Below are 10,993 nucleotides of genomic sequence, written 5' to 3'. Positions count from 1 at the left end.
TTATTAGCTTTGATGATAGCGAGAGCTCCTTCCTGTTGATGGGGTCAGATGGGGCAGGTTTGGAAAGCTCGGTTTGCCCAGGCTTCCCCAGGCACAAGCGTAAAGTTGTGAACTGAAGGAACTATGTGGAGCAGCTCGACTGCTTTGCCTGTGCTGTTTTGCGTTAAATTGATAAAAGCTGTCATTGTAAGTAGCTTTACCCAAGGTCTCAAACCCTCTTTATGTTTTCAGGGAAGTGCTGATGCTTTGATGCTCAGTTTAGGTACGGAGCAGCCTGTGGCTTGCGTCCCACAGGGCGGGTGTCCTCCCTGCGCTGCAGAGAGAAACTGGGATTGTGTTCCTGGAGTGTTTTGGCTGAATGGCGATGGAAGTGCAGCTTTCCCTCCTGCGAGGGCAGAGAGGCTGTCGCTCGCCAGCTGTCCGTCTGCGGCAGAGGGACAGCCCCATGCCTTGGCAGGGGACAGCAGCACGTACCAGTGGGCAGCAGCCACTGCTCTGGGAGGCTGCTGGGTGGGAGGTGTGTGTACATGGACAGTATAGAATATGTATTTGTATATATGTACACACATACACATGCACACATGTATATATATGCCTATATGTATATACAGGCACTTTTTTATATACACACACATACATATATGTATATACACACACATGCACAGAGGTTCTAGCTGGTGCACGGTGCCCCATGACCAAGCTTCTCAAAGCTGGAGGCGCTCTCTAACACACACACACACACTTAGATACATATACCACACGTATATATACATACATGTATATGTAGATACACATTCACGCACAAACAGATGCAAACACACATACACCCCCCCAAGCTGGTGCACCATCTTGCCTGTGAGCCTGGCTTCCCGAAGCTGAGGGATATATACACACAGAGACATATATAGATAGTCTACATTAAAAATATATACACACACATATACGTGTATGCACTTATACGTGGCTCTGGAGCTGGACGGCAGCGGGAGATCATCCATCGCCACCCACGTCCCTGGGGATGCCCCGCCAGAGGATCCTGCCCAGCTCTTACTGACCTTCAGGTACTTTCCTTGCAACCAGTGCTGTGGGTTATTAAAGCCTGGGGAGGGAGCGTGTGGGGGCTCGGGTGGGGGGACACAAGCAGTCACCCTCTTCATAGCACCCAGGGCTGAGATGCTTTTGGGTAAAGCCTTGGAAAGCAGTTAGTTATTTTTTTCCTAGCAATAAAAGGTTGGAAAGATGCCATCAGTAGTCCTCCTGCAGCCTGCCTATGTGCTTTCAGCAGCGCTCAGGAAAATTGGTTGAGCATGAAGCAAGAGAAAAAAATAAATCTGTGAAATGTGGTCTCTGAGGCCATGGGGAGTGCTGGTGGTGGTGGGATTGCCCTGGACTGGGGGAGCTCCACGCACCCACCCTGGTACATGCGCTGGGATTTTGGCTCTCCGGGGTAGCCCTGCACCCCAGCTGGGCCCCCTGGGGTAGCTGAAACCTGAATCAGCCAGAAACTCTGACATGAGCAGTTCCCTTTCAAGGTGAGGATGCCAGCAATGAAAAATCAGATTTCCCCCCCCCAGCCCCCCTTTTTCTACAATGCATGGGACTGATTCTGCAGCACGCCTCCCTCCAGGCTCCCAAAGGCTGCATGCCGAGCCGCTCATCCCCCCTGCCATCATCCCTTTAAAAACAGGCTGCAAAAACCTTGCATCCCACAGTAAATAAGTGGAGGAAAAAGTTTGAGCCCTGTCCTCATCTGCTGCCTCCTGCGCCCCCCACCGAGCCATGGAAGGGGAGTAGAGGCTCTTAATTTTTAAAATACTGTATTTTTAATCCTTAAAAAATACTAGGACAGTATTTAACAAACTTCATTACACATCCAGCAGACATATGCTTTCTTTTCATCCATAAAATTAATATTAGCATAAATAATTCTGTTATGCAAAAAGAAAGATTTTTGTCAAACAGCACCGATCATCCGGTTTCGTGTGACACCGAGTATGTACAATTATAATACACGTGCGGACCCTTGTTGGACACAAGCTCTTTGAAACTGCTCAGTTTGTAGAAAACACTCCAAACTGGGTTTTGATATTTTTTTTTTCTAAATTTTTCGAATTTTTTTTTTCTCCTTTGCTTAAACAGGTACATATTTTTAGAATAAGTATGTACAGCCAGACACTGGAGATTTGCATTAAGGTGCTTTAATTTGCTATCGTTTGTATTCAGTGCATTAAGAAGAAGGCAAATTAAAATCTCCACCCAATTGCTCCGGTTAATGAATGAATGCAGTTTGAGAGCTGTGGCCAGCAAAGCCTGGGGGTTTGCTACAGCCCAGCCATAGGAATGAGCAGTCCTCATTTTTTTAAGGATATTACTTTTTAAAGATTTTTTTCTTTTTTTGCAGCCCCATGGTTTGCCCCAAGTTATAGGGCTCGGTCCCCACACCAGTGCCACCTCGTTGCAAACCCAGTGTGAAGCTCCTCTCGCTGTGGCACAGGGCCATGAGTAGGTGTTGGGTGGTTTTCTTTTGGTTTTTTGGTTTTTTGGCTTTTGGACCTGTTTAGGTGATTTCACACAAAGGGGTATACTCATCTCGATGCAAACCCAAGTTCAGCACCCAAATCCCTTGGCATCGAGGTGAACCTCTGCTCCGTAACTGGTGAGGGGCTGGGAGGGGGCACGGGGTGGGGAAGCCGGCGGCCCCGGCAGCATCACTCCAGCCCCTGGGCACTCCGCTCCCGCTCCGCCGCTCGCCTGCGGCTCCCGCTTTTAAAAAATCCAAGCTGTAAGGATTAAAGAGAAACACAAGAAAACCCCACCATTACTTCAGCTGATTGCTGGGAAGCGTCTGTCTTTTTAATGGGATATTGCCAGGAGGTTTAGACCCTGAATATAAATAATAAGGAAGCAGAAAGAGGTTGGAGGAGCTTTTTGCGATGCTGAGGGGCTAGTGGGGCTGTGGATGCCGAACTGTGGGGCCAGGGGGTCCCTCCACACATGGGGGTCTCCACCAAGCCCCCAACACGTGCAGCTTAAGGGCCGCTCACCTTCCAGAGTGCGAGGACGAGCAGGGCCAGGAGCAGGAGACCTCCTAAGGTGCTTCCCAGGATGATCCAGATGGGGATCTGCGACTCCTCCGGCTTGGAGATTTCAAATGTTATCTGCAAGGAAAGAACATCAAAATACGCTGCTGCTGCTGGATGTGAGAGCTGGGCAGGCAGGAATGGAGAGGCTGGGGGCAGGATGGCATGATGGTGGGGATGCTGAGCATCCCCTCCTTTGGGAGGATGCTGGAGCTGCTGGGAGATGATGCCCCCCACCACCACCACGCACAAGTGCTTTGGCTCAGGTTTATCCCTGCTGAATCCAGTGCTGCCGGGACCGGAGCTGCTTGGCTCTGGCCACAGCTGCACCAAGGTGCTCCGGGCTCTGCAGAGCTGGGTGCCTGCTGTGGGTCGCTCCAGCCCTTCTGCTGGCCGCAGGGTTTTCCAGCATCCTCAAAGCTGCCCAGGTCCTTGTGGGACAGTCATGCCTGGAGGCTCACCTGACGACTGGGGTCCTCCTCACGGAAGATGAAGGGGCTCCCGAAGCGTCGCTGGAGAGCAGCGTTCATGGTGAGCTTCAGTGACTTGAACTTCAGCTGCATGAAGAGATGCTGGACGTGAGCATCAGACATGAAAGAAGACCCTGCACCCTGGCTGGGTGCCCCCACCCTGGGTTTACTCCCTCCCGCTTCAGATTTGCATTCGTGGCGCAGACGCTGCAGCTGTGGGGGAGGACAATGCAGAACAAGTCAGGAGTGTGGCTAAATTGCAGCAAAAAGGACTGCTTGGGATTAAATTCCTCACGATGCGGTGCTGTGTGGGATGTTGGGTGCACACACCAATAAAATAAGTTGGCTTTGAAAACAAAAATCACCCCACAGCTGTCCGGGCTTCCTGGGAGGAAAGGCAATTGCAGGAGAGGAAAAACAAAACAAAACATAACACATTTTTGTGGCGTGAGGGCTCCTTTGGGGAATTTTGCTTCAAAAGCTGCATGTCTACTTTGGAAGGACTTACTGCTTTCAGAGACTTCATCCACAGATTGCCACGCAAGTGCAAGTTCATCTCCTCGTTGGGGGCTAATTTCACATTGCAGTCGATGGAAATGATGTCGGAGTTGCTGTGGTTCTGCAAGGGGAGAAGTTTGTGGTGTGGGACCATCGCTGCTGAAAAGGGGATAAAAACCCTCTGGGCTTCTCCTCCGGCACACACCGAGGGGAGCGAGAGCCACATCCCATCAGAGGGGCCATGCCCCAGCCTTCCCCCGTGGCCACGGGGCATCCCCGTCCCGAGGGCTTTCTCCCTGGTCTGGCGGCTGCCTGGGGCCAGGATCAGGCCCACGGAGGTGCGTACCAGGAGGGTGGTGCGGGAGAGGTCCTCCGCAGTGGGCGTCCTCTGGTAGTCAGTGGTGTTTCCCCAGATGTTGCAGGTCGTGTTCTCCTGTGGGAAAGGTCGATGGGCTCTGAGCATGGGGACAGGAACCACGGCGGCCACGTCCCCCCATCCTGCCCTGTCCACAGCACTCATCCTGGTGGAAGCAGGGGGACCCTGGCACCCCCCCAGGCTTTGGTGAGTCTAGGGACTGAGCTGGGGTTACTGTGGGATGCTGCTGCTACCGCTGCATCGCAGGGCTGGAGGAGGTCCCAGCCCAGAAGGAGCCCAGCATCCTACTTTAATTAATTGTGCCTCTTCCTAGCAAAAATCAGCCTGGCAGAGAGCCTGGTGCAGGGTGCCAGCCATGTGCTGGGGTGTCACAGGTGACACGGGGACTTTGTCAGAGCTGTAATACAAAACGCTTCCACTGAAGCCAAAACCATCCATAAACACACCACCTCCGGGCTCTTTCCATCGCCAGCACGTGCGTCCTGCCCGGCTGCAGGGGCAGCGGGGGGCTCGGGATGCCCTGGGGTCTGCTGCCAGCCCTCTCACCACTTTTATGGTTGCTTAAACCTGCAGTTCACCCCAGGCACAGCTAATGCTTTCAAGATCCTTGAGAGTTCATGGTGCACTGGAGAGAGGTCTAGCTGGGAGAAGTATTTGGACCAAACCCTTTGGCTGCTACCATTTTCCGTGTTTCCAGTCAAGCAAATGCAAAAGGGAGAAGCCTGGGGATAAGCCAAGGCTGTCCGTGCAGGTGTGAGCAGGGGGGGTGGGGGGGTGCAGAAGGATGGGGTGACCTGCCCTGGGGTGTCTCCAGCCCCATCCCTAGTGCAGAAGGGACCCATATGTGCTTAATTGGGATGAAACCCCCTCCTACCTGGTCCACCACGAATTCAGTCAGGAGCAGGAGGCGGTTGCCTGTCCGAGTGGCCACGGGGATGGTGAGCTTGATGGTCACCCCCTCCACAGGGAAGAAGCCCAGGTTCTGCAGCTGTGGGGGCAGAGGACAGGGATGTGCTGGGGGTGCTGGCATCCTATGGGATGGGGATGAGCAGGGTGACCATGGCACATCCCACCTCAAAGGTGGCACTTGGGGCATCCCTCAGCAGGTTTGAAACCCCCTCCTTACCTTGAAGGTGCAATGAAAAGGGGGGCCAATGCTGTCGTATCTCTCCAGGGAGCTGTTCGACCTGATTTCATAGTAGTCCAAGCTCGACGCTCTGTCATGACAAGAGGACGACAAGTCACGATTTGGTTTCAGAGCAAACAGAGCATGAAGCAGCCTGTGCCCAGCTGCCCCAGCTGGGCAGCCCCAGCCCCTCCACAGGCAGAATTCCCCAAGGAGAGGACTCTTGTGGGCTGTCTGTCCCTGTTTTGGGTGGAAACCATTGCCTGCCTCCACCTTGTGCAAAAAGAAGGTGGGGGATTTTCCTGCTGTTCTGCTTCTGCAGTATTTTCCCTTTCTTTGTAGAATTTTTCTTGCCTTTTTAATATAACAGAGACATCCAAGACCCTGGCTGGAGGTTTGAGTGTCCTGTGTAAATCAGAGGAGGTAAATCATATCTCTGTTTCGCAGCTGGAGAGGAGGGGAAGGAGCCAGGAGCTTCGGTGGGTGCCCATGGGAGCCCGTGCGATGGGATGCGTTCTTGCTGGTCCCATGACACAGGGCACATGGCCCAAACCCCCCAAAACTCTTTGAAATAATTTCCCCCTTTTTTCCCCCCAAGGTGCCCAAATTTGAATTTTTTTTTAAAATTACTTTTTCTCCAAGTTCTCCCTTCTCCCTTAAGGGTGATTCTAGTATTTGTTAAATTCAGAATCCCCTTGCTCCCCGTAAATTGTGAGCTTTAAAGTGGTTTTATCTTCAGTGCCCCACTGCCTCTAGTGTAAAAAAATAAATAAAATGACGGAAGGTCTCAAAAATCTGCTAAGAATTACAGCCAGCGTTGCTGGGGAATGTGCTTCTGGGATTCGCGTTTTTTCTTATAGTCAGCTTAATAAATTGTCACCTGCACCTTAGCTCCCTGCTCTCCTTGGACCGAGGATGCTCTCGGCTTTTGTTACTGTTGCTGCCCAAACCCTTCCACACACATCCCTCAGTGAGCTTCTGGTGAGAGGATTTTTAGTGGGATGGCTGCCGGCCCAGGCACTGGCTACTAACACATTATGAGCATTTTTACCTACAGTAAGTACTTTTTCCCCTTAAAAAAAAATAATTGCCCTCACACCTATTTAATAACACTTGTGCATTTAAAGATTATGAAAGCACAACACCTCATTGCTCCTTGCTGTTGATTTTTATAAGGACCCACTGAGCCATATGCCCCTGATTTTATGGCTCCTTCAGTCCCTTTTCTAAACAAATTCCCCAAATTTAAGGCCAGTTTGCACTGGGCTCTGTTTGAATGCAGCTCCCATGGGGCTGGCAGTGCTTTACCCTGCAAGCTGTGTCTCTGCCATGAGCTGCATCCCCTTCCAAAACACGCACCTGGTGAAGAGCAGGTCAGCTTCATACTTCAGCTGAAAATTCAGGTGGGCAAAGTTGTCCTCCTTGGTGCTCTCCTTCTCCTCGCTGTCACTGAAATAGCAGTGGGGCAAGCGGGGGATGAGGCAGGAGCTGGCTCCCCTCTGGGTTTTATTGAGGGGGGGTGTTGTAGGAAGCAGGTGGGGAAGGGCTGAACTTTTGCTTTTGGCCCAAGTGTAAAGAGAAGCAATTTTATTCTGTAACTTTTCTTAGCCCGAGGCCGTAAAAGTAGATAATTTGGAGAGGTTTCATGCCCAGCAGCCTTAAAGCAGTGCAGTAGCCCCAGCAGAGCGAATCGTTGTCTGCCCTGATAGTTGATGGAAATAATAATAATAAAAAAAGCCTAATGAGAGTTCACTTGGCTGTCAGGAAATTTTACCTGAGCAGGGCAAGTGAGCGAGGAGAATTTTGCAAAGCTGTTAGGAGATATTTTTGCGGGGGGTATTTGCAGCTGTGAAGGTGGGTGAGAAAGCAGCAGTGGCTGGAGACCCTCCCTGCTCAGCGCAGAGCCTGCCGGAGACTGCACAGCCTCCAATATACAGAAAAATGATGGATTTAAATGTACAGATAATTAAGACTAGCTTGGTCTGTGACTACAGGGCCACACACTCTGTAATAACCCATGGCAATCAGGTTTCCCTGTGGTTGTTCCCCGAGCAAAGCCTCCAGCATCACCTCTGGCTATGGAAGAAGGAAAGCAGCGCAAGCAGGCAGCATCCCGCTGACCTGACAAACACATGCAAGGGAGAAAGCAACCAGTAACCTGTTGGCGATCAAGTAGATCTCCATGCTTGGAAGGAAAATTGACTTGCTGAATTCAAAATCCAGGCGAAAAGCTACCTGCGGTGGTTGGAAACAGGTTGGAGAAAATGTTAGGGGGAAAAAAACCCACCCAACCCCAAGTGCCAGCCAGGAGCCAGTGTGGGGGCTGTGCAGGTGAGAGCACCCCCCTTATCCCGCTGGGAGATGCTGCCGGGCTTTGGGCAGAGCCTCGGCTTTCCAGGGAGAGAAGAGGCCGCACTGGGGATTTGCAGGATTTGCTCTCCCTCAGGGGGATTTGCAGGATTTGCTCTCCCTCAGCCCTGCATGCTGCATTTTTTTTGCTCCGAGATTGGAGAAGCCAGCAGCCCCCCTTTGGAAGAGAACCCCCCCAGGGGACCTGCAGCGAGAGGCCACCCGCTCCCCTCTGCAGCACGGGGTCGGCTGGCAGGGGAAGGCAGCCGGAGAGAGGCCAACAACAATAAAATGTGATAAATGTCACATCTGCAGGAGCTGTGGCAATGACCTCAAACTGTCTGGGACTGCACAGCTGAGTATAATATTAAAACTCCTGCTGCTCTTGGGCCAAATTTCCATTTCCAGCTTGTCTTTGTTTTGGCAGGACCTGGACTACCTGATGCCACGCAGATGCATTCTCAGCCCCCGTAGGTCATGGGGAGTCGGGCTGCTGCGCTCTTTGTACAGCCACAGGCATCCGAGAGGGCTTTTTTTGGGAGCTTTAAAGCCTAGCGAGGTGCTTGGAGCTCATCCATCATTATCAAGCTTCTGACAAGGAAAGGCTTCAGACAGATACAGGGGTTGGAAAGATTTTATCTTTAGATGCCACTTGTACCAGCCCCTTTTCCCACATGGGTGCAGGACAGGCAGGTGGGATCTCACACGGAGCCCCAGTGACCGCAGAGAGCAGCATCTCCTCGCTTTGTCTTCCCCACCTTAATGCTGTGTGTAACATTTGCAAAGGGTTTGATGGCACATAAAAAATGATGCTCGCTGGACCTGGGCTTACCCCAAGTGCTGTGAACTGCAGTTCAGAGAATGCTGCCAACTCAAGGGGGCTTGGGCAGGCTCAGAGGAGGATCTGGAGGGACCCTGGGTGTTCACAGCAAGGAAAACCTCTCAGATAGGGAAATGCACCTCATCCTCTGAGGAAGGAGCTTGAGGGAGTTCCTATCAGTGGTTTGAAGCCAACAGTAAATTGCTCCAAAGGACTGGAATCAAATTCTTTGACTCGGAGGAGCTGGGTTTGATTTTGGTGCTCTCCTAGCATCAAGGCAGCATCCTACCCATCCTGACTCCCCTAACACACGTTTCAAACAACAGCAGGGGACAGAGAAAGGGAAGAAATGTTTATCTTTAAAAATCCCTTCCAACCCACCCAGCCTGGAGACCGATGGATGCAGCCCCCTGGCCATGCTGCGGGCAGAGGGCTCCTGCCCCGTGGGTGAAGCCTCACTTGGGCAGGAGGGAACCGCTTTACCTTGGCCTTGGCTCGGAAGAACGGGTAGCTCACGTTGCACACTCTCTTGTTGGGGTGCTTGTCTTCAGTCATGCAGTCGATGTTGATGTCCGTGTCATCCTAAAGTGGGACGTGAAGTATCCATGACACTGGGCACGACCCCTGTGACCCGGCTCTTTGTGAAAGCAGCAAACACACCCGTGGGGCTCAAAACAGGCTTTAACTCTTGGAAAAAAACACCAACCCACCCCTCTTGCTGCAGGCTGGGAATCCTTCCCACGCAGCTGAATTTCTAGGGTCATTCCCGAAAAGGGGCATTTCTAGCAAGCATCTTCCAGCTTTCTGATTTAAATCCTCTTTAGAATTCTAACTAAAGCAGTGAATGAATGAACCTGACTACTCTTGGCACTATAATTGGGAAGAAGAATATTTTCCTGTGATGAGGAGTCACAGGGAAACATCAAGAGATAACATGAGCTATTATTCTGCACAGCCACCAGCTAAGCAGCACTATTAATCTCCTTGTCTCAACAAATACGTTCCTGCTGCTTGAAGACTTTCCAGCTCACCAGCCAGGCTGGGGAAGCTCCTGCCCATCACAGGAGTGATGTCCAAGCACAGGCTGGGGTGGGATGGGACACAAACCCTGCTCCGCCTCCTCCACTGCCAAGCTGTAGCAACCCTACAAGAGGTTGTAGCCTGGTTGTATGCAGGCTATGTATGTATCCATCCCCACCGTGAGACGATGAGCTATTCTGATTTTTGGCCCTGTGTTAGACCCCACAAATGTCTCGGTACAAGCTGCTGCCATCAGACAAATCCTACCCAGGAGCTGAGACATCTCAGCACCAGTGGCAAGCAAAAATACCCTGACAGCCATCAGCAACAGCCCGGAGCTTTCTCCCACTCATCTGCTCAGATTATGGACTTTCTGGGGCCACGGTTGCTTTTTATTTGGGTCTCTGTAAAGCCTCTGACACAAACATCCATCCCCTCCGGCTGGCAATTTGCTTATTTATAAGAAGCAACAGCTAGGACCCCCTCAGCAGTGATGCTTCTATAACCAGCTACAAAAATTTCCTGCAGCCATTGCTGCGTGGTGCGTTCTTGCTACCTAGCACCTTAGGGTTTTACCCCTTCACTTAATTTGGCGTAATCTCTCAGAAAACACATTTTTTAAAATTTTGTGGGCAACATGCCCCACAATTTTCCCTTGGCATGGCTTATAGAAAAACAAATGCAGGACATGGGATCTGCGGGCGGGTATGAAGTCAGTGGGGGGGTGAGGGAGGGCTCAGCAGCATCAGCATATTTCCCAAACCTCACTGGGAAAAGGGAGAAGCCATACTGAGACTGAGCGAGTGGTAGGGGGGAAATATTGGGGAGGGTGGGAGTGGAAGGGGCACGACAGCCTCATCCAGGGGACAGCTGTAGGAAGTAGCATCACCTGGCTGGATGCTGAGCTGCGGCAGTGTTCCCGTTATCAGCCCTGACTTCCAGGAGTTGTATCTCAGCTGCAAAAATTCATCCCTGACGGAAACTTGGCAATGTGAAACAAGTATTTTTAAACTATTGGAGTAGAAAAATAAAGAGGGAAACAATTTCATCTGCATTTGACCTTCTTAGAGGCTCTTAAAATTCAAACATTTTTATACTTCCAAAATAAAGAGCTGAAAGGGCTGTAAAGTGCTTAGAAACTGAGCCCATAAACATGTCTGATTTATGAGGGATGGAGACATTTTTGGGCTCTGGTTTAGGACACAGCTTTCTCATCCAGCCAGGATTAGCAGTGCCTTTGGGAAGCCCTGGATC

General features: G+C 51.3%; 1 protein-coding gene across 2 annotated transcripts in view; it reads right to left on the bottom strand.

Annotated features, from left to right (window-relative positions):
- ITGA11 (integrin subunit alpha 11) overlaps window positions 1–10,993 on the bottom strand; it is a 54,236-nt gene that overhangs the window by 3,404 nt on the left and 39,839 nt on the right. Inside the window, exons 21-30 of one of the 2 annotated variants that reach the window (XM_055715883.1) lie at window positions 9,203–9,301; window positions 7,709–7,785; window positions 6,910–6,999; window positions 5,551–5,641; window positions 5,299–5,412; window positions 4,395–4,481; window positions 4,059–4,169; window positions 3,542–3,637; window positions 3,045–3,158; window positions 1,801–2,780 (exon numbers count right to left, since the gene is read on the bottom strand). In XM_055715883.1, coding sequence (XP_055571858.1) covers window positions 2,709–2,780; window positions 3,045–3,158; window positions 3,542–3,637; window positions 4,059–4,169; window positions 4,395–4,481; window positions 5,299–5,412; window positions 5,551–5,641; window positions 6,910–6,999; window positions 7,709–7,785; window positions 9,203–9,301 — 951 coding nt within the window. In that variant the 3' untranslated portion in view covers window positions 1,801–2,708. Of the gene's footprint in view, window positions 1–1,800; window positions 2,781–3,044; window positions 3,159–3,541; window positions 3,638–4,058; window positions 4,170–4,394; window positions 4,482–5,298; window positions 5,413–5,550; window positions 5,642–6,909; window positions 7,000–7,708; window positions 7,786–9,202; window positions 9,302–10,993 lie in introns of those variants that run through there. The other variant, XM_055715884.1, reaches the window with a different exon arrangement.

This window comes from Falco cherrug, chromosome 7 (genome assembly GCF_023634085.1).
Source record: "Falco cherrug isolate bFalChe1 chromosome 7, bFalChe1.pri, whole genome shotgun sequence".
Taxonomy (NCBI): domain Eukaryota; kingdom Metazoa; phylum Chordata; class Aves; order Falconiformes; family Falconidae; genus Falco; species Falco cherrug.
This window is presented reverse-complemented; position numbering and strand designations above follow the sequence as displayed.